The following is a 21,108-nucleotide window of genomic DNA, read 5'->3' on the forward strand; positions in this document are numbered from 1 at the left end:
ACTCCCACCCATCACCTATTTACCATTTCTTTTTTTTTTTTTTTAATGGTGAGAACACTTAAAATCTACTCTCTCCGCAGCTAAAACAGATTTCCTTATCTCTCGTTTCTTTCATTATACAAGGTCATTCAATAGTTTTCCTTTAAATTAAATATATCAGATGTAGGTAGAGTTTAAAGATGCAGAGTTCAGTATAACATCACTGTTTTTGATAAATATACAATGTTCACTGAAAACTGGGGAAAATCCTCTCACTTCCTAAATGGCCTCTGTTTCTTACCCTTCCACCAAACTGGCCATGCACGGACCTCATCACTCTAAGGGACCTCCAAAGCATCAACTGTCTCTGGTGCAGGCTCCACCCACCACCTTCACTCCAATCACAGTTGGGGCAGTCTCCTTACTCACTGTCCTCTCTTCTACCAAAGGATGTTTTTAGATGCTTGAGGGGAAGGACTAAATGAGCCCTCAGTGAGCCCAGAAAAAGCCATGGCCTCCTGCCAAGCTCTGAAAACTAGCTGCAGCCCAGTGCTCTAGGCAATCACTTCTCATCAACCTCAAGGCTTAGATAAGTCCCTGAACTACAGCAAAGGAGGGTCTGATGCTACCCAAGCAAAAACACGGCACCAAGGTTCTGCCAAGTTGCCCTGGTGGTGTACAGCAGCCCTGGATCTCCTACTGGGAGAGGGGCTGGAGCCTCAGAGCTCAAGGCTCAGGGCTGCACTCCCCGGGTGTGGTTCAACCTTGGCAGATGTTCAGGGCTATTCTGAATGAGATGAGCAGCAGATGATCCATACATCTGTTACTTTATTCTGTCTGCATGAGTTTCCCCAAGATCACAGCTCTAGTAGTTCTGGTATGTACCTTCTGTCTGGTTATTTGCCATGGGAGGTCAGTGCTGTTACATCTGCTTGGGAAGTTCTTAAACTCATTCTTGATCTCAGTGTTAAGCATCCCAGTGCCTGGTCTCAGTGATGAGATCACACCCCTCTACCCTGTCCTCAATCACAGCCTCAATAAACCTTTGTACTGCATTCTGATTTTATAATTGTCTGCATGGTGATTTAATTACATCCATTAACCTCCAATTAGACTATAAACTTCAGGGGGGTGGAGGCCAGGTGAACTTTGGCTTATCATTAAATCCCCAACATCTAACAAAGTACTACATGTTGTACATAGAGACGAACACTTGTTGAGGCATGAGAATAAATGAATGGTTTTTACCCAGCTTTATCCACCAGTCACAGTGAGAAGTGAGATATATTTATTGGTTATAGTATAGACCTTGGGGCAATTTTGATAATTGTGAAGTTTCTCATGGTGAATTTCCTCTCAGACTTAAAGAAGTTGCCCACTCTTTCAGCAAACATTGCTAAACAAAATATTGTCAAGTAAAACTACTCACATGCTATTTTCACATGTAAATAAAGATTATTATTAGGAGCATTTGGTTTTCACTTAAAGGGAAAAAGTTAATGAAATGTTTTTAATACTGATTAAAATGACTTGCCCATATGAAAATATAATATTAATTTGCTTTACAGTCTTAAAAAAACAAAACAAAAACCTTTTTCCAGTTCATCAGCTCATTCTAATAGTAAGATTTTAAATTATCAACAAAGACAGTACTTAGGACTGTAGCCGAGAATAGTCACTGTGTTGAGAATTCTACCCACTGAACATAAAAACCTCATTACCTATTTCTGGCTTTCAAGTAACTGTGATAAAACTGAATTAGTATAAGAAGTAATTTGTTGAAATTATGCTTTAGTAAATGTTTAACAGCAGAATTTCTAGTTTGTAATAAGTTAAATTTATAAATATGATATCACAATTTATTTACATTTAACTAAAATCTAATGAAACAGTCTAACAAGTTTAATTATGGTGGTACTTCTGACAAAGTTAATCTTTACAAAATAAACATCATTGCTAAGTGTGTACTAGGTGTGTACAAATCTTTTATTTCATTGACCATCACGAATCCAATTTAGGGCCAAAGTTAAAAGAAATGAGGGAAAACTTACTAAGACTAAATTTTGGAGCTTTAAGTGTTAAATATCTTCTTCCTACAAATCTATAAAATGCACTGAATGAGGTAAAGATTATACTACCAAGAGACTTCAAGTCTTGTCTTTCAAACTGATAAAAGCCAACAGAATTCATCTTGGACTCTAAGGTAGAAAGAGATTTTATTTTCTTAAAAAGTGCTTAAGAAGCATCAGCTCTGAAATCATAACCCCAAAGGCATTTGTTAGTATATAAAACTATGTGTTATTTTCCTTTGTTTGGCTAAATTCTGAGGAGACAATCTCTGTTTTCTTCTTCTGGAGGTGAAAGTACATATGTGTATTAATAAGAGCTTCCCGTGTTAAACAATGCAAAACACTTCCATGGGCAGACGGGACAGTATAACCATGTCATGGTTCCTTTAACCCAAGAGCATCCAGAGGAAATGCCCACAGAAAGGTGGTTTCCAGTCATTACTTTTTCCTGTGGAGTTAAGTCTCTGTTTCTCTAAAGCTTTCATGTATCAACAACTCTCTGCAATGCTGACATCCCAATTGTCCATCAGAAATGCTTAGGGGAGGGGATAGGACAATTACTTGTGTCAATAACTTTATGAGTTTTCTAGTATTGTTTCTTAAAGAAAAGGAGCCTTTGTACTTTTAAGTATTGTATAAATTTATCATATTGGATGACAGTCTGAGGTTTCTGAACTGGAAATTTCCAGAACATCTATATCTCTATGCAGGTACCATAAGTATAAATAGTAAAAGGAAAAAAAAAAAAATTCAATCAGGGTTAAGGATCCTATAAGCACATATATGATTTACTGGAAGTAGTTTAACAAGTTTCACTCAATAAGGCTCTTGGTATTCTTGAAAATATGATACATTATTCAAAGAGAAACCCATTTTTATTTCACAGTTAAAAACTGCAAATAAAGGAATCACTATTTTTAAATTTCTAAACATCACAGAATTTCAGATCTGAAAAGAATCTTGGAGATCATCTGGTCTCACCATTCTCATTTAAAAGAGTTCGGAATATTTGAATGGAACTGTCTAAGGTCATGCAGTGAATTAATGACAAAGCTAGGACTATGACTCATGTCTTGCAACTGCAGCTCCATGTTAAGAGACGTGGATTTTCCCAAGAGGAAATTTGTTTCATTGGAAACAATCTAAATCATGACAATACTTAACTCTCTTTAACATGTACCAGTCTCAAACCCATTCTATCATAATACATAATACATGTGTTCATGACAGTATCACCTAGACCACATAAAGAACATTGCTCTTTAGAACTACTGCCTATAAGTGCTTAAGAACTTGTTCCAGGAATAAGGAAAACCTTGTAAAATGCAAAAGAACACCTAGCTGTTATTCTGGTTCTCTGTTCTGATAGGTTCACAATCAATAATTACTAATTTGAAGAACTTGCTTATTCAACTGAACAAAATAAAAAACAGATGTCAATTCCCAAAACAGAACCCTCTAAAAATAACATTTTTGAACGCAAGCAGAATGTGCATAAAAACAAACATCACCATAAATTTGTCACCCAGTTTAATACGACAAACTCTAGAATCACAATAGGCTCTTCCTTCTCTCATCAGGGATAACTGTGGGTCAAATACATAAGTGCAAAATGTCAGAGAGTGTGGCACACCTCTTCTACACCAGCATCAAAACAAAGAGGCCTGAAGCAACTGGGGGAGGAGAGAGGAAGGTCTCTTTTGTCTAAAGGAACTGGGAGATCATCAGATAAAGAGGGAAGATGCAAAAGGGTATCTCGCCCTGGAAATAGATAGTAAGCCTGCTTCTTAAATTAGCAGCTTATCCTTACAGTGTAAAAAAGCCATTGGGTCAAATGTATTTTTAGCTTCACTTACCCACAAAGTTTGAAGTTACTTTCAGTCATCCTTTCTACTAACCCAAAGAACAGGGATAGCTGCCTCCTTCTATTCCTCTTTACAGACCATGTAGGGGAGTAATCACATGCTGTTAGAATTTTTTACCAAGTGGTTATTTATTTATGCTTTTACCTAAGGGCATTTTCATAATTCAGTACACTATTTTTATACTAGTTTATTGCTTAGAGACAGAGCAGGAGTGGGGAAGGGGTGGGTACAAGCCAGAAAAACCCCAAAGCAAGTGTCCTTGCTTGCGTGATTAAGATACCAGTCTTTCGCTGGGAAATTTGATAAAAGGCCAAGATCAATCAACCAGAAGGATGTTTCATCTTTGATCATGACTTTTCAGTAGATACAGAAATTAATTTTCTCACATTACCCTATAAAGTGTTTCAAAAAGGAAGCTTTTGAAGTTTAGGCAAGCATACCTAGAAGTAAGGAAAAAAATGGGTACTCAACAAGCACATTCTAAAGGATAGATTCTATGACTGCAAAGAGGAGAGGTGATAAAAAGAAATTGAAGGGCTAACTTTCTCAGAGAAACAATGTGCTTTAACATAGGCAGGCCACATGGTAAGTTTATGGCAGTGGAGAGGGAGTGTATTTATACCTTATTACCAGCATCAGATAGAGATCTGCAGGGCAGCTCTAAATACTAAAAGATTATTGGGTAGGGAGCCTACCTCATAGTAATTGCAAATGAAAAACAATACCAAGCTATAAAACGTACATGTATGCTGAAGTCAAAATAGCTGCTTTTTAGATTTAAAAAAAAAAAAAAAAAAACCTTCCCTAAAAAGAACTCCCCTAATTGTACCAAACTGTTAACACTAATTAAATGTGTACATCATAACTCTGATTAAAGGGAAAAAACTCACCCATAAGCCACTCCGGCTATGGTGCACTTCTTAAACTGCATTACATTGCACGTCAAAGTACCAGTTTTGTCAGAAAATATATATTTTACCTAAAAAAATTAAAAATTTCTCATTAAAATTTCAGAGATCATTTTAAGCCAGTCTTTTACTGAAGGGCTTTGAAAAAAAAACCACACCCTTTCATTATTATTCTTTAATCAATTTTGTTACACTGCAGGGTCATAATGTACTGTGCTGTGCTTAGTCACTCAGTCATGTCTGACGCTTTGCGATCCCATGGAATGTAGCCTGCCAGGTTCCTCTGTCCATGAAATTCTCCAGGCAAGAATACTGAAGTAGGTTGCCATGTCCTCCCCCAGGGGATCTGCCAGATCCAAGGATTGAACCCAGGTCTCAAGCATTGTAGGCAGATTCTTAAATGGTATTAATTGAATACTTTCTGCACATCATCAAGGAATATTTTCAACTATTTCTTCTAGTTTTTTAGCAGTGAATCATATATGAAACGAAATTCTCTCAAGCTAGTAGAGAAACTATAGCCGTACAGAAATCTGTCTTAACAGTCTGAATTTGCACTAGTAACTAGTAACTGAATTTGCATCGTTACTTAACATGTGCTTGCCTGCATGCTTAGTTGCTTCAGTTCTATTTGACTCTGTGACCCCATGGACTGTAGCCCTCCAACTTCCTCGGTCCACGGGATTCAGAGCACTAAAATCTCTTTCAACACTTCTCAACAAAACAATTATGGGATTGGTGATGGCTTGCTTGATTAAAAATAACTTCATACAACATCTGAATCGGTAAGGAAAAAAAAACAGCTTTGGTTTAAACGCTACCTTAAGAGTAAGACTTAGCAAATGGCAATGGCACAAGAAAAGTAGAACCTTTTCTTAGCTAACACATATAAATGAATTACAAATATATGCATATATGTGAATATAGTGTGAATTATAAATTTGAAATTCCTGTTTGACTTGTACAACTTCATTGATAAACTTCCTTTTCTTCCCCCCTTCCTTTCTGATCAAAAGCTATGAACAATTTTAATACTGGGAGTTTATAACTCAAAAGCAGCCAATACTCTACATACTAATCAGATTATATACTAAAGGACATCTCTCTGTGAAATATCTTATCCTGAGAACAGAATATTCACTAAAAATGAAAATTGACAGTTAGGTACTAACATGCACTTATTTATGCCAATCATTCAAAAAATGGAAATCAGGAGCTGTCAGTTCATCTAAAGTTGTCACATACAACAGAAATTACACCAAATCTGACTTCCAATACAACATACCAGTAAGAAATTTAGTTTACCTGGCCAAGTTCCTCATTCAGATTAGATGTTCGAGCCATAGCAGCAGTGTCGGTGGGTTCATAGCGCATGTCAAGATCCTTAAAAACAGAGAGAGAGGTATCATCAAATACAACTCATAATAAGAGATTTGAATACACTTTTATTTAACTGGTGAGCTATGGATGTAACACTCATCTCTTGCCATCTCTAACCATTTCATTATTTTCTAAAAAAAAAAACACTCAATACAGAATAACATATTTCTCAGTAGGGGCAGACCAGATGGTAGTCAGAGCATGTCTCTGGAATCAGGCAATCTTGGCTTACTATCATTCCACCATTTCCTAGATAAGCGACCTACGATAAGAATTAAATTAGATAATGGAGGTAAGGTGCCTTCTCTAGTGTCTGACACAATGCTTTATGTGAGCTAAAATAACAGTAACTAAACACTGCTCAAATAATTAAGACTTCAAATCCCTGAAAAAATTACCAAAGGAATTCCATCTTGATGTACTGTCTTAACCAAGTTTCTTCTTACACTGTATATACGTGAAAATAAAGTATATACAAGCCAGGGTTTTTATTGACAAAGCCAGGGTTTACTGATTCATATGTCAAATGAAAGGACCAAATCTGATCTTCCCTACATCTGTACTTCAGGCTAATCAACATCCGTTCTGGAATAGGGACCTCGTTTAAAGAAGGATAGTAAACAAATATGGGCAATGTTTAGAGAGTGGTGACCACAACAGGGATTGAGATGGAAATCATGTAAAATGAAGAACTGGAAGGAGACAGAGAACATTTAGTTGGGGGTGGGGATGATAGAATAGGCATGGTAGCCAAGTTCAAATATGTTGTAAGGCTGTCGTCTAGAAATGAGATTAGCCATTTTCATAAAAGATCGATTGGGAAGAACCAGACGAAAAGGAAGGCAGTTACTCATCTCACTTCCACCCAAGGAAGAAGCTGCTTGGTAAGAGAATATCTGTCAGGAATGTAAGAAAAATCTCTGTATATCAGAAAAGTAGCTGAAAAACGTAAGCCTTTTAGGTTCATTCAAAACTAAAATTAAGTAATTATTTGAAACAAATATTACTTTTGAAAGTCCAAATTTAAAAAAGTGACTAGTTATTTGATTTTCATAATGAGCTACTTAATTGTTTCTATATGTGGAAGACCTTCAATAAGTTTTAATTGTACTTATACAAATTTTATTGTATAATTTTTTTAGCAACAAATTGAGCTATGCCTCCAACTCACTTCAGATTTCTAAATTAAGCTGATCTTTTACCAATGAATTAGAGATGAAAGGTTGAAGTGGATCATTCACCATTGGAAAGACAATGAACTGTTGCAAAAGTAGCATATTTTAAAAATCCTAATATTGTTCATATTGAAAGAGTTTCAAATGATTGAAAAATCAAGACACTAAAATTTCTCAGAATAAAAAATTATACTTTCTGGTAGATTATGTTTAAAGGCTTAAGTTACATAAATTTATTAATTTTAACTTTGGTGAAAATAACTGAACTTTAGTTGAAGAAGAGTAACATTTTATAAACAAAATACTTAGGAAACAGATGCCCAGAACACTTCTCTAAGATTAGAAAAAAATAAGAAAAAAAATTAAGAATACAAATTCAAGCACAGCTGAAACTGTTTATAGTGTGGAAAAATAAACTACAAAGATGAATTAAAACATGATACACAACCTGGCTGCTGTGAGAAGTTAGTAACAGCATTTTTTCTATAGTGCTCAATTGTTTATAATAATGTTGTCTGCTATGTGACAAGAGTCCCTTGATCTATATAAATATTGTGAGATGCAAGTAAAGCTTGTTTTACTGTTCCCATGTGATTGGCCAAGAAAACAAGTCTCAAAGAGGTCAAGCAGCTTGGCAAAGTTCATACAGCTAGTGTATTACAGAATTAGAACTAAAATCTAGTGTTTTAACTCTAAACCCTATGGGTTTTCTCAACCACAGACCTATTTTCCTGAGCATGTCTGGTCTGTAAACTTGTGTAATTCTGAAATGAGAGATTTTTGTTACAATTTTCACACATCAAACAAAATTTGTTATTGTTAGATTATAATTAGGCTTAAAAATATTTTGAAATGCAGTCAATAAAAAGTAAGGTATAAGTAAGATATTTTTTCTGAAAGATCAAAAGATCCTATCAAGAAAGAAAAGATAAAAATATACATTGAGCATAACGAACAACAATAGTAATTAATATTTACCCAATTTATGAAGTATGCCTGGGTAAATTTCACCACTTCTAATGTCACCAGCAAGCTGATAGGAATGAGGTTATTGAAAAGGATGATGAAGGTCAAGAAATTCAGTCCAAAATTATTAGCACCACCATCTATTGGGGGAGGTAGAAAAAAGGTCATTTACAGTTTTATATTTTATTTGTATTAACCAGAATTTTAGCATAATAAGAATTTTTCATATTATATATCTAGAAAGTTGGAGAGGGACGCCATACTGATAACATATTTGTATTATCAAACACAGTCTTCAAGATGGAATAGCATTATTTATATTCAAGATGTTGTGAACCCTATTAAGAACTGCATAATGGTACTAAAAAGAGAAAGTACTACCAAATATTTCAAACTCATTCCAAACATGAAGTTTAGAGGTATTAGGGACGTAGAAGTTCAGAGATTTTAGTTGAGGTAGAATCTCAACTGGGTAGAACAAATTTTTGAAAAGCATTTCTAACTTGAAAGATGTCTTAAAAGCAAACAAACAAAATAACAGCAGCAAAACCAACCCAAATAGCAAAAACAGTGTAGGTCTGAACCCTAGGTAAATTATATTCTTATTCTTTAATAATGTAAATAAAAGTTATCCCAGATAAATTGTAAAGTATATGAAGAAACAAAATGATGGTAGTCTGAGCAGTTCTAATGTTGAAATAGCAAACCAATGACTTATTAAAAATCCAGACCCTTGAAATAACTACAAGGCTAAATCAATATAATAAAGGAAAAAAAAACAGAAAAAAATCTCTTTTGACATAAAATTTTACTGGAATCTGTTTACACTCTCTCGGAAATTAAGTATTTATTGGTTAAGTGCTCACCAAAAGGAAATGTAAACTTATTTCCCAGAAATATTCAGTAAAAAGATAAATGCTAGAAAAGGAAACTATTTAATAGTACTTTCCCTAAAAATAGATGAATATCAACACAGAACTCACTGTAATTATGAGTTCAAATGAAAGTACATTAAACATTTAAAAACATGTAAAATACTTTTTGATGATTTAAATATACTCAATCTACTTTCTTTACCAGATAGCTATATAACCACTTGTGTTAAAAATAAATCAATAAATTTAAAATAACATTAATAATATAACCATTTTAGAGTAACCACTATATTTTTAAGGATTATGAAATTTTAGAGATTGTAACATTTTGCTTAACTTTTACTGGAAAGTGCACTGAAAAATAAAGATTAAATGTCCTGTTATCTTGGCAACAGAGTTTTCTTTTTAGAAGCAGAAAATTCCAATATCAGTTGTGAAACAAACACACGTTTTCATGAAAGAAAAAATAAGTACAATAAACACTTCAATGCTCACAGTTTAGATTGAGATACCAGTCCTTTCCAGAATGCCTTCGATTCCAAATGGCTGAGCCCACAGAACAGACAAGAGACATGGCAATCAAGATACAAAATAAAATCAAAATTTGTACATTTGTAATCCTTTCGACATTTGAGAGTTTAAGTGGTGGACTTGTTGAATTCTGGAAAAAGAAAACAAAGATGAGTAGTAATGAATGTGTACAAAGAATCTAGTAACGTGTATCTAGTATTTTGGTGAGCATGACAAAGTCACAGCTCAAAATGTACCTACGGTTCAACACATGAGATTTATATGGAAAACAATCAGATGTAATCAGCTGTCAAAAGTTAACCACCTCTTTTCCTATACTACATCATGCAGTCCTTTTTCTATGACATAAAACAATAAGAAAGAGGAGAAGGAGTAACACGCCTTTTGAAGACATAGCTTTTGCATTGTAGCAGGTGAGATGCAACAGTGCATGACTTGACTACCTAAGCCAACAGGGTAGACGAAGACATCCAGCATTTCAGCTCCCAGAGAGAGGCAGAGAAGGGGACCTAAACTACGGAGACACTCTGGTGTCCAGGTTTTTTGATGGCATTTAGTAATTGTTTTACTTAGCACAGCAGTAATCTAAATAGTGCTGGCTATCAAGAATCATTAACAGCAGTCCTGGCTTGCCTGTGGATAACATCTTTGTGCCTTTACAAGGAAGCAGATTTTCACTTAGTATCTTAAGAATGAATTTTCCACACCCATGTAACCACTGAACACTCATGATGTCTTAATGTAGAGAAGGAACACCCACAGTCCTGTGTAAACATTATAAGTGCCAGGATTAAAGCTGATTAAAAATGGTTTCACATAAAAATGCTGTGAAAAAATAGTCAACATCTGACTCATAAGTTTTTCTTTCAATTCTATTTTAAAAAATAAATTCTAAAATTTGATCATTGTAATAAAATTGTAAGATAAACGCTTTAATGCAGAGCACTCATTATTAAACAGACAACTTTTGCCAATCACTGCAATTGTTAGTAAATGCTGCCAATGGACTGGTATACAAAATCATTAGGTGTTCATGCATTGAACTTTCTAGTCTTCTTGCATAGAGTAAGCCATTTCACAGCCCCACCCATTGAAGAATGAGATCTGGATGCAGAGTGTAGGGCTCAGGTATCAATAACAGATGGTCCACTACATTTATTAGGACTATAGCATGGAGAGCTACAGACAGTAATTTTGAAAATAGATAAAAACCTCACCTGCATTAGCTTGGTGTCATGTCCAGTGTAGACAACTATTCCATGAACCCACTGTGTATTTCTCAATTGAGCACCTCGCAGAAGAATCTGGTCTGCTCCCAGGGGAACAGTGCTATGACAGATTATGTTGACATTAGAAATGACATTTCCCCAAAATGCTTAAGAACTCTACAGCCACTAGAGAGTTCTAAGAAAGTTTCTGTTATGACAATAACCCTTTTCATTCTTACTTTATTTTTAGAACAGAAGTAATTTTTCTACCAATAAGAATCATTTTCTGTATGGAGTTCAGAGGCTCATTAGCTCAGGCTGATTTAGCAAGTCCATTTAGGTTTCTGAGATATTTAGGAGTGGCAAGATTAGGGGATCTGTTTCCCTTCCCTCACCTTCCTTCAAGTTAAAATTGGCTTTGTGCAAAATAAAGGTACAAAAAAAAATACACAAGGTAAGAAAATGCATGGATCTCATCAGATACTTTGTATTGCCATCCACACCCCCTCATCCAGAGATGAAGTTTGTATTAAAATCTCTAGACCATTCATTTATTGTATTTGAAGATCAGTCTTCTGAGAACTATGAACACATTTTCAATAAATGGTAGCATCTGAAAGTTTTAAACACTCCTTTGAAACGACAGCAAATTGAGATTCTTCATTCCATAGGACTTAAGCCACATTTTTTTGTGAATAAGGGTCAAGCTGGGTCTTTTGAGGATTTTTTGCAAGGTACCTACTATGGTAAGTTGTGGGTTAATCAATACAACCTCTCACAGAGCTATCACAAGGATACAAGCTATCACAAATACAGTGGGATTCTTAATGGAAATGTACTGCATAAAATTTAATGATTCAAAGATTCCTGTTATTTTTCTTCATTTTACTGATTAAAAAAAATTAAAAAAGGTCAAATACAATGAATAATTCATTAAAAAAAACTTCCAGAAAAAAAAGGAAGCCATTTCCCCAAGAAAAATCTCCAGAAACAAAGAATTTGTTTGTCAGAGAAGCAAAGTGAGACTGAAGCTTTCATTTCTGGTGAGATTTTATAATCCTGTAGGGGATCCAGTTGTAGTTTGGGGCTGGGACCTACACAAATGTCACTGGCTCAGTTGAAATCAACCCAGATGGGTGGGTAATAACAGCCCCTGAAGCCATCTATTTAAGTGAGCACATCCTTAGGAATTTGTATTCCAACTTAAGAAAAGAACACAGCAACTATAACTCTCATTCCTTATGCAAAACAACATGGCTTTCAGACCCATTTCAAAGGTTGGGGTGCACTTCAGAGGTGGGAGGGCCCTTCAGGCAGGTCTCCATGAAGCTCTTGGGAAGCTGCTGGATTATGCGCTAGGGCACATAAATGCTACTGTTTCTCACGTATCTAGGGCTATGACCTGGCAACTGTCAGCTCAGCATTTGTGGTATAGACTGGAATGAGAGACAAACTCTACAAAAGCAAAAACCACTTTTCAATTATAAGGACTCAACAAGAATTAGTTATTAGTTTTCATCAGAGCTGGAATTCTGAAGTTCCTAGCAATAGACAATGACCTTTATCCTTAATATGATCAAAATACATTCATTCCAAACTAAAGGGGCTCTGAGAACACTAGGTAATTACTGTTAAAGTCAAATGTGCTACAAACACAAAGATGTTGAAAATCTATGTCCATATTTCATGTAAATTGAAGCATATTATATAAATTCTATCTGCACTCCAAATCTTGGCACCATCATATAAAGTTTCTCCTTTGCTGTATGCATTTGCTTGGCATCAATTTGCTGGGAAACAGATAAGAAATCGAAGCTGGCCAGTTAGGAACATCAGACTACAGAAACTTTACTTGCATAAACGGCCAAATCTATCATTAGTCTATAACCATATATTCATGGAAAGATCACTCTGTGAAAAATTTAGAACAATATATAATTACTTCAAAACTTACAGGAAGACTGGGGGATCTGTTCAGGGTATTCAATTGTCCTTTATATTTCAAATACTGTAATACTGGAACTACAAAATCCTGAAAGCACTGATAATCTCTCAGGCTGGCAGGGTGAGCTAGAGCATTTAGCTACATTTAGTTGGCCACTCCAAATGCCTACTAGAAAAGAAGGGAGGCAGAGGAGACCCCACCCTTCCTGCTAAGTTCTGCCTCATTTCTTTGCTCCCCTTCGTAACAAAACTCGTTTTCAAAAACTTGAAAAAGTTGTCTATTTTTTAACTCCTTCCATTATCTCAAACTAACTCTCATCAGGATCTACCAGTCCTAACAGAGCTCAAGAATTTTCACTTGCTGAATCCAGATGTAGGTTCTCAGACTCACTGTACTTGATTTCCCTGTCTTCAGGCACCCGTCTGCCTTGAGATGGGTTTCTTCACTCTCTTGGTTTCTATGCTACCTGTTTGATCACAGTCTGTTTTGCCAGTCCCTCCTCTCGGTCTTAATGCTGTCCTAAGACAGCCCTCCCCACGTTTCTAACTGTACCCGTTCATCCTCAGTGGTTTCTTCCAATCCCATGGCTTTAAATATCTATGCCAAATACTCTTAGATTTATCTCATGAATCTGGAACTCTATCCAAAATTTCAGGCATACGTGTTTTAACTGCCTCCTGATATCCCTGTTTGGACATTACAAACTTTTTAAGTCCACGACCAAACAGCTGATATTGCCCCTCAAAAAATGCCAGCTGATCCCCATTTCACTCAGTACAACACCCTTACAATGACATACAAAGCCTAGTATGACCTGGCCCACTATTACCTCTCAGTTCTTCTATTACCCTCTTACTCAGTCATTCCACTGCAACCACACTGCCATCGATGACATGCCATAATCAATCCAGGTACTTCCCCTCTTTCCAATGATGTAACCATACAGAGGATAATTTGTAGTTTCTATTCCTCCTATCTAGAATCATCTCCCTTCAGATATTCAAGTGCTGGCTTCCTTATGTCCTACTCACCTTTGCCCCAGTGTTACCTTTCCAGTGAAGCAATATTTACCTTCCTGCAGCCATATTAACTAAAAGTGATTCCCTCCCAAGAACTCCTTTGCCCTTCCCTTACTACAAGAAAGTTGTTTCTCAAGGTCAGGCAGACTTGTCTGCTTTTTCCATTGTGTCTCCTTAAAATCTGCAACTGACCTGGCCTCCTGGATACAGGGTGACTGGATGAGGGAAGAGGCAGGAAACAGGAGGGGAAAGAAAGAGACGGAGAAGGGCAGGAAGCAGGCATAACGGTGACTACAGATAAAATGGCCTAGAAAAGGGCATATGCAGTTACTCAGAGAAGACAAGAGCCTATCCAGCACACTGAACCCCTGTGGGTCGAGTCTGAACTCCTTGAGGCATTAGAGATTACAGGAAGGGACCCAGGTTATAGAGAATGACAGCCAAGTCTATAAGTATTCTGGCCAAAGAAGAAACCACTGAACAACATGCCAGAAGCCTGGCATATCCAGGAAAATATCCAACTCCTTGGCTGACAGGAACCCTGGGAAGCCTTCAGCTATATGAGGTGTACAGGGTTAAGAGCACTTTCACAAAAGAACTCTGGGTAGAAGTTATACAAAATGTTTAAGAAAGAGAGTTTGAGTTGTCAAACTTAGAGAATAAGAAAATATGTACCTAGGTCAGTAATACCCTACAACAGAGTGACTTGTGTGTTTTCATGAAGACCAATTTACATACCTGTGTCCATCAAGCCTGATGTTTCCAACAAAATCATAGAGATGTCTGTTTGGACTTTCACACTCAATTCTGCCAGAGAGTCTCATCAAACTGTCAATGTCTTTTATATCTGATGTTGCTGGTAAGCCCTGTTTAGAAATTTGTAAATTAGCATAGAGTATATTGAATAAGTTGTATATGGCAGGGAGCAGGGAATTCTGAATTTATCCACATCTTAAAATCTAGAGATCCCACTATTTTAGAACAATTATTCCCCCCTCTCTTTGTCAGATCAAAACTAGTGGATATCTTCCTCTCAACTTGCATGTAGGTTTTTTTTTGAACGTAGGTATTTAGGGGAACAGGGCAGATTTTGCAAAAATTCTAAAATATCTTAAAGATATTATAAACTAGTCTGCAAGGATATTTTGAATTAAAGTCTTCAAAGAACTGTTTGCTTCCAAAAATAAGATATTTAGCATTATGCAGTCTAAATCTGTCTGCTGAATCTCATGCAGGGAATGTAAAACAACGAGAATCTATGCTAAGAGAGTAGTTGTGTTTTCATTCTTTCAGTCCATGGAGAAGGAAAACTCATAAACAGTTTCTCCCTCTGTCCACCAAGCACTGGCGGGCACTGAGCAGCCTTCACTTCCCGTGGCAGGTCGAGTTCAGGTGCTGTGATGAGCCTCTGCCTCGACCACAACCCAGCGTTCCCACGTCATTTTCACCATTTGTCCAGAACCCAAGAGGATACTTTCTTTAATGTCCCTTTTAAAACTTTAAAAACCTTATAGTGACTTTCTATTAGGAAAGGTATGAGAAATAAATACAGAAATCCAACCAATTCTCTGAGATTAGGGAGCCTTTAGGAATCTTTTACATACGGCAAAACCAAATATGGGCCAGATAAAGGGGAAAAATAAACAAGCTAACACATGTAAAAGCACTTAGAACTACTAATATTATCATCAGAGTATTGGTTTTTACATAAAATATTACAAAATCGTTCCTATCTGATGAATCATATTCAATTAGGCAAGTAAAACTGAATTTTCCATAATACTTAACTCTTCCAGTTTATAAAACCACTTCATTGTGGCTCAATGAGAAAAGACTTGCAAGTGAACAGAACTGCCTCAACTCGAGACAATAATATTAAGAAATAAAGCTACAGGGGTTCAGAACAAAACTCAAAAATGTTTCACTTTTGCATGAATTATTTTGAGCTAAAGGTGGTGGAGATCCTGAGGGTTCAAGAGGAACTACTGTCCCTCCCTTAACTATCCAGAAGAACTTAAATTATGGGTTTTTCCCAGAGAAGAGTTATTGCCAGAGATAAACTTTACTTAAAGTGGGCCCATCCATCTGGCAGGACACACATCTAATTACCAAACATCTGCTCTTCTTATCATCCTGTAAATGACCCTCAGGGCTGAGCCTCTCATGTATGTGGGATTCCATTATGTATGAAATTAAATTTGATTTTTCTCCTGTTAATATGTCTCATGTCAATTTCATTCTTCGACCAGCCAGAAGAACCTAGAAGAGTAAAGTTTTCTTCCTCTCCAAAAAAGTTCTCAATTCCATGTAAGAGAACAGTAATAATTCCATAAACCTATATTTGATCTTACCTGTCTAATTTTCAGGTTTGTTTCACCATCTAAGTTGGATGTTTCAATGTAGCACATGGCCTGGGGCTCACTGTTTTTTTTTTTTTTTTTTTTTAAATGGAAAAGCACAAAGAGTTAGTTGGGGAAGGAAACCATAATAATAACTTATTTAAAATGCTTAGACTCACTGAAGCCTTTCATTCTAAACAAAGGTTTAGTTACCTAGTTTCCTGATGTCTTTCATTCTAACCACAAAATGCTGCAAGGCAGAACCCATGCATGACAACCCATGGATCAGATGTTCAGCCAGAGGACCCCAAAGCAATATCCTGACAACAATCAGTACTGACCTTCAAGATCATATAAACAATTAGATTTGTCGCACTATACTTAAATCTTTCCTCATATAGACACAACACAGACTGTATCTGAAATGTAAAGCAGCTTTGTGTCATATCTTTAGCTCAAAAATACCAAGTGAGATTTCATGCTCATAGCCCACATGTAAATTAAGAGATGGATTAGAAAATTCCAGATTGTTGCTTCTATAAACTTGCATTTGCAATTTTGGATTGTATTATACTGCATCTTTAGAAAAGATGAATAGGCTTATGTGGACCATATCTTCAAATTTTAAGGCTACTTTAAAAAACTGCATGAACATATTTTACAATGAAAGTGGATATACATTTTCTTTCCCTTATTTTTTCTGTTCTATTTCTTAGAGTTGCTTCAGAGATTAGTGAGGCGGCAAAAAATCAGCCAACCTGGCCATGACCTGAACCTAGAAGGTTCACGCTACGGGTCCCCACATAGTCTAGCGTGCAGCGGCTGGTGTTAGGGGCCCCTGTTCTCTAGCGTTGTCACAGGTACACTCCCCTGAACGTCCTGTCATCTGTCCCTTCATGTGCTAATCTTACTTGCTCAGCAACTACAGCAGGTGAGTCTGCAGCCCCATTGTATAGTCTGATCCTCAACTATAAGGAAAAGCATTTTGAAGTTAAATCAATCTTAACAGCACTTGCTTATATGAAAAGCCAATCAGTTACCATCATATAGTAACTATGAATGTAATTTCTGATAAGTATGTATACTCACAGAAATTTCTAAGTCACAAACACCTGGAATTTTCTAATCAACTTCCAATTTGTACATGTGTAAAGCAGAAGATTCTGAGTTTCAGACATGAGCACACTGCTTAGTTTTACAGCTTGAAGACTTGTGAAAAGTACTGAAATTCGTGGTCATTAATCAAATATTTTACAGATTCATTTTAAAGTAAACTCACAAGTCCTTTAATTTCTCTACGGGCTTTTTTTTTCTTCTTCCATAAAGCTGATACTTTTTTTCCCAACTGGATAATTTTTTCAATATCTGTATTTTAACTTTATCAATTAAGGTTTTATTTTTTATTACTGTCACAATAGTAATTTAGTTCTATCACTTGCTCCCAATTTGTAATTTACTTATGTATACATTCAAAATAAAAATGGTTTATAAAATTTTATAAAATGTATCTTCTGATAATATAGAAGGATGACAAATGCTAAATAACCATTGCCAATTCCATATTTTAACAGTGAAAAGCATTAAATTTCTATTGATCAATATAGCCAAGGCCATTCTCACATCAAATGAGAATAATGGTCTATCTTTTTTTTCCTCCCATGAAACCACTTTTCTAGAACCTTAAATGGCAAGCAAGTTAGAAAGTTAAATGGCTGGTTTCTCTGTGAATGGGGTAAATAAAATGTATATTCAAATTCAGAACATTCTTAATCTCTTAAAACTACTGTTTTTGCAGGAGTTCTTGACAATGTTATGAAAAGGCAGCAAGAAGTCTCAGATAAGGAATCATGCTAGATAATTATTATTTCAGCAAATTATGATGACACTCAAAACACAGACTACCGAAAGGCAAAGCAGGCTTTTAGATTAGTAAGTGGAAAGATGAAACAAGATGCTTATCACAATACAGACACTAGTAGACAGCTGAAGTTGATCAGAGTAACGTGCACTTTGTCACGAGTTACAAGTGGGATAAATACTGATCCCAAAGCATGCAGTATCAACTGTACAACATCCAGCTTTGTGCAGGGGGTCCTCTGTAAGCCCTCTAAGCCCAAATTATAGCCACAACTGCTATGGGATTCTAATGAACTTGTAGAAAATCTCAAATATATGACAAATGTTTAAAATTATAAAAATTTCTCAATAACAGTTTTTCATGTAAATCTTAACATTGTTCAGAACAGTATCCTGGAGAGGTACTAAATGAAGCCTTAGTATTTGGGCCAGTTGTTAAAATGAATATATAGTAATGATGCATAGGAGATTAAAATCTACCTTTGGTGGCATGCCTCATGGACTCCGACTCCTGTTGATAACAACAGGAGCTGAATTTGCCCACTGGAGGGATGAACATCATTCAACAATGTATTCATAAAAGGACTTTGAAACATCTGTGAAATATCCATCACCAAGAAGTATAAAATGTTTGTGTTTTCAAGGAAGAGATACAAAGCTCAACCATCTTTGGGTGCAAGCTGCTTTCTGGTGAAGGGTGAGGATCCACGTACACACATCCTGTACAACTCAGTGGTTCTAACCTTGAGGACAGGCTGATGAGATCTGCTGGGAGATGCTCCCCATTGGTCACTTTCACTATCTCCCCTACTGCCACCTACAGGTCCCAGTTTAAAATAATTAAAACAAAAAAATGAATAACAGAGGGGGGGGGAAAAAAAAACAAACAAATGGACAAAAGAGACAGAAAGTTTGAAATTATTATAGAAAATAATACATGTTAATAAAAATGTCTAATGCCAATTTTTTCAAAACTTATTTTGATCAGGTCGAAGGGCACAAGAAAATGGAATATTTCAGAATCACTTATGTGCTTGTATGCCCAATTTTCAATTTTTAATACAGAAACTTTTGACTTCTAAAATTTTACTCATAAGCATATCTGAGCAAACTAAATAAAAACATGTTTTTATATAGAGAGCTACTTTATCTAATAGATTTTCCTTTCTTCAATTCCTCACTCTCTTGCCATCTATTGTATATCCACTCTTATCCAAGAAGAAAAGAAATAATGGTGAAAACTACTTTTAGGCTTTTGAAAAACAAAGTATACTGTACTATCTCTCCCCCTACACACATACTAAAAAAAATCTTCATTAAAATGTTCCGATTCCAAAACATTTTAAAGGTTAACTGCATAAACAGCTTAATATATTTAATGTAAACCTACAAAGGCATGGATCTGGGAAGTTATAATTGTAGACTTTTGAATTATTTACTAATAAAGTTTTGGTAATGAACAGTTTGGGAGAACAAGTCTTCGAATCTAGGAGAAATTTTTCAGAGAAGGTATGAAATTGATATGGCAAGAATCTGTCAGAATTTGGATTAATAGCTTGGTTTACTTTAATGTATTTTATACTTTGTGAACCCATGTATGTGTTTTTGTTATATGCTAAAATTTCAGTTTCTTCATTTCAAAATGAAAATCAGTGAAACACAGTAACTTTCAACCATGTTTATACTTTAATTTCAAATTGCCTCTAAGAAGATGTACTAATAATATCAGTATTAAATTAAAAATTTAGAAATTAGAATATTACAACCTCTTGTTTTGCTTTTTGCTAAATGGTGCTCACTTGCTGATGAAAACCAGTATGTCCTTATTTTGACAGGGGACAGGGTAGTGTAGTGAGATGCTAGATTAGGAGTTAGGTATTCCAACCCTGACCCAGTCAGTGGATGAAGCGAAATGACTGAAAACAAGACAAAGTCAAAATTCATCTTTCTGTTAATGGTGGCCAAAGCTACCTACTTATTGAGGCTAATGTAGGTTCACAAGAGCCAAGTAATGCAAAAACAGTTTGAGGAAAAAAAATTTAAAAAGCGATAAACCCCCCTAGAAAGGTGGTATTTTGTTACTAGGTAAAAATATTTAATAGCACAAGCTTTATACTTTACTTTGATTCCATTCAATAACAAACAGCAGTGAATCAGATAATCTTTTTAGAAGTAATCATCTGAAGGAAGTTAATCATAGTAGATGTATATTAAGATACAGAAACCATTTTGATCTACCAATATTGATAGCCACCAATAAATGCTTTTAGTGCTGAGGAAAGAAACCCGGTAAAAATGTCCTCAAGTTAAAGAAACACAAGCATATAGCTTATTAGGAGTTTGGATTGGATAGAGACAGATGAAAAATATTTTAAAAACTTTCAACTTTCAACTTAGAATTAAATATAAACTCGAGGTGGCACAGTCAATTATCTTCATATTTCTGAGCATATAAAAATGAAAATTGTACTTAATGTTTCAGCACATGATGGTTTCTATGATGCTATGTCTCTATAATAAGTTTAATCAGGAAAATATCAGAAGTTTCCTAAAGTGCTGGAATGCTTCACTATCCTTTTGAACTTTGTTGTATGACACTCAGATGGTCCATCATTCATTACATCTATCAAACTTTTACTTAGTACCACCAAGTGTGCATCATTCTGCTGGTTAGCCATTCTTAAAAGACTATCAGCTTAAACTGAAAGTGGAATCTGGGAATATTAAGAGTCTGATCATTTAATCCATCTTCCTCACTTTGAAAGATGTGAAGTCAAGGTTTGAGACAGTAAGTTTCTGGTTCAAAATCGCCACGCCAAGATAAGAACCCTGGGATTTGTTTTCTAAGCAAAGCTCGCTAGGACTGACAATGACAGTATGTGTACTGTTGACTCATTCTCCAGGGACTGTTACCAGCCTCCTTCAGTTTTAGAAACTTGCCCTGATAAAGCTAGAAGCAAAGGGAACTAAAAGCATACAGGGTGATTTTAAA

At 35.6% G+C, this 21,108-nt stretch overlaps 1 protein-coding gene across 9 annotated transcripts in view; it reads right to left on the reverse strand.

The window, feature by feature from the left end:
* ATP8A1 (ATPase phospholipid transporting 8A1) overlaps window positions 1–21,108 on the reverse strand; it is a 228,163-nt gene that overhangs the window by 140,526 nt on the left and 66,529 nt on the right. For 5 of the 9 annotated variants that reach the window (XM_069594046.1, XM_069594045.1, XM_069594053.1 and 2 more), the window contains 7 exons: window positions 16,272–16,341; window positions 14,659–14,786; window positions 10,966–11,077; window positions 9,713–9,878; window positions 8,355–8,482; window positions 6,127–6,204; window positions 4,804–4,892 (listed from right to left, as the gene is read on the reverse strand). In XM_069594046.1, coding sequence (XP_069450147.1) covers window positions 4,804–4,892; window positions 6,127–6,204; window positions 8,355–8,482; window positions 9,713–9,878; window positions 10,966–11,077; window positions 14,659–14,786; window positions 16,272–16,341 — 771 coding nt within the window. Of the gene's footprint in view, window positions 1–4,803; window positions 4,893–6,126; window positions 6,205–8,354; window positions 8,483–9,712; window positions 9,879–10,965; window positions 11,078–14,658; window positions 14,787–16,271; window positions 16,342–18,859; window positions 18,934–21,108 lie in introns of all 9 variants that reach the window. The other 4 variants (XM_069594047.1, XM_069594044.1, XM_069594049.1 and 1 more) reach the window with 1 other exon arrangement.

The sequence above is a fragment of the Ovis canadensis genome, chromosome 6 (assembly GCF_042477335.2).
Source record: "Ovis canadensis isolate MfBH-ARS-UI-01 breed Bighorn chromosome 6, ARS-UI_OviCan_v2, whole genome shotgun sequence".
Classification (NCBI taxonomy): domain Eukaryota; kingdom Metazoa; phylum Chordata; class Mammalia; order Artiodactyla; family Bovidae; genus Ovis; species Ovis canadensis.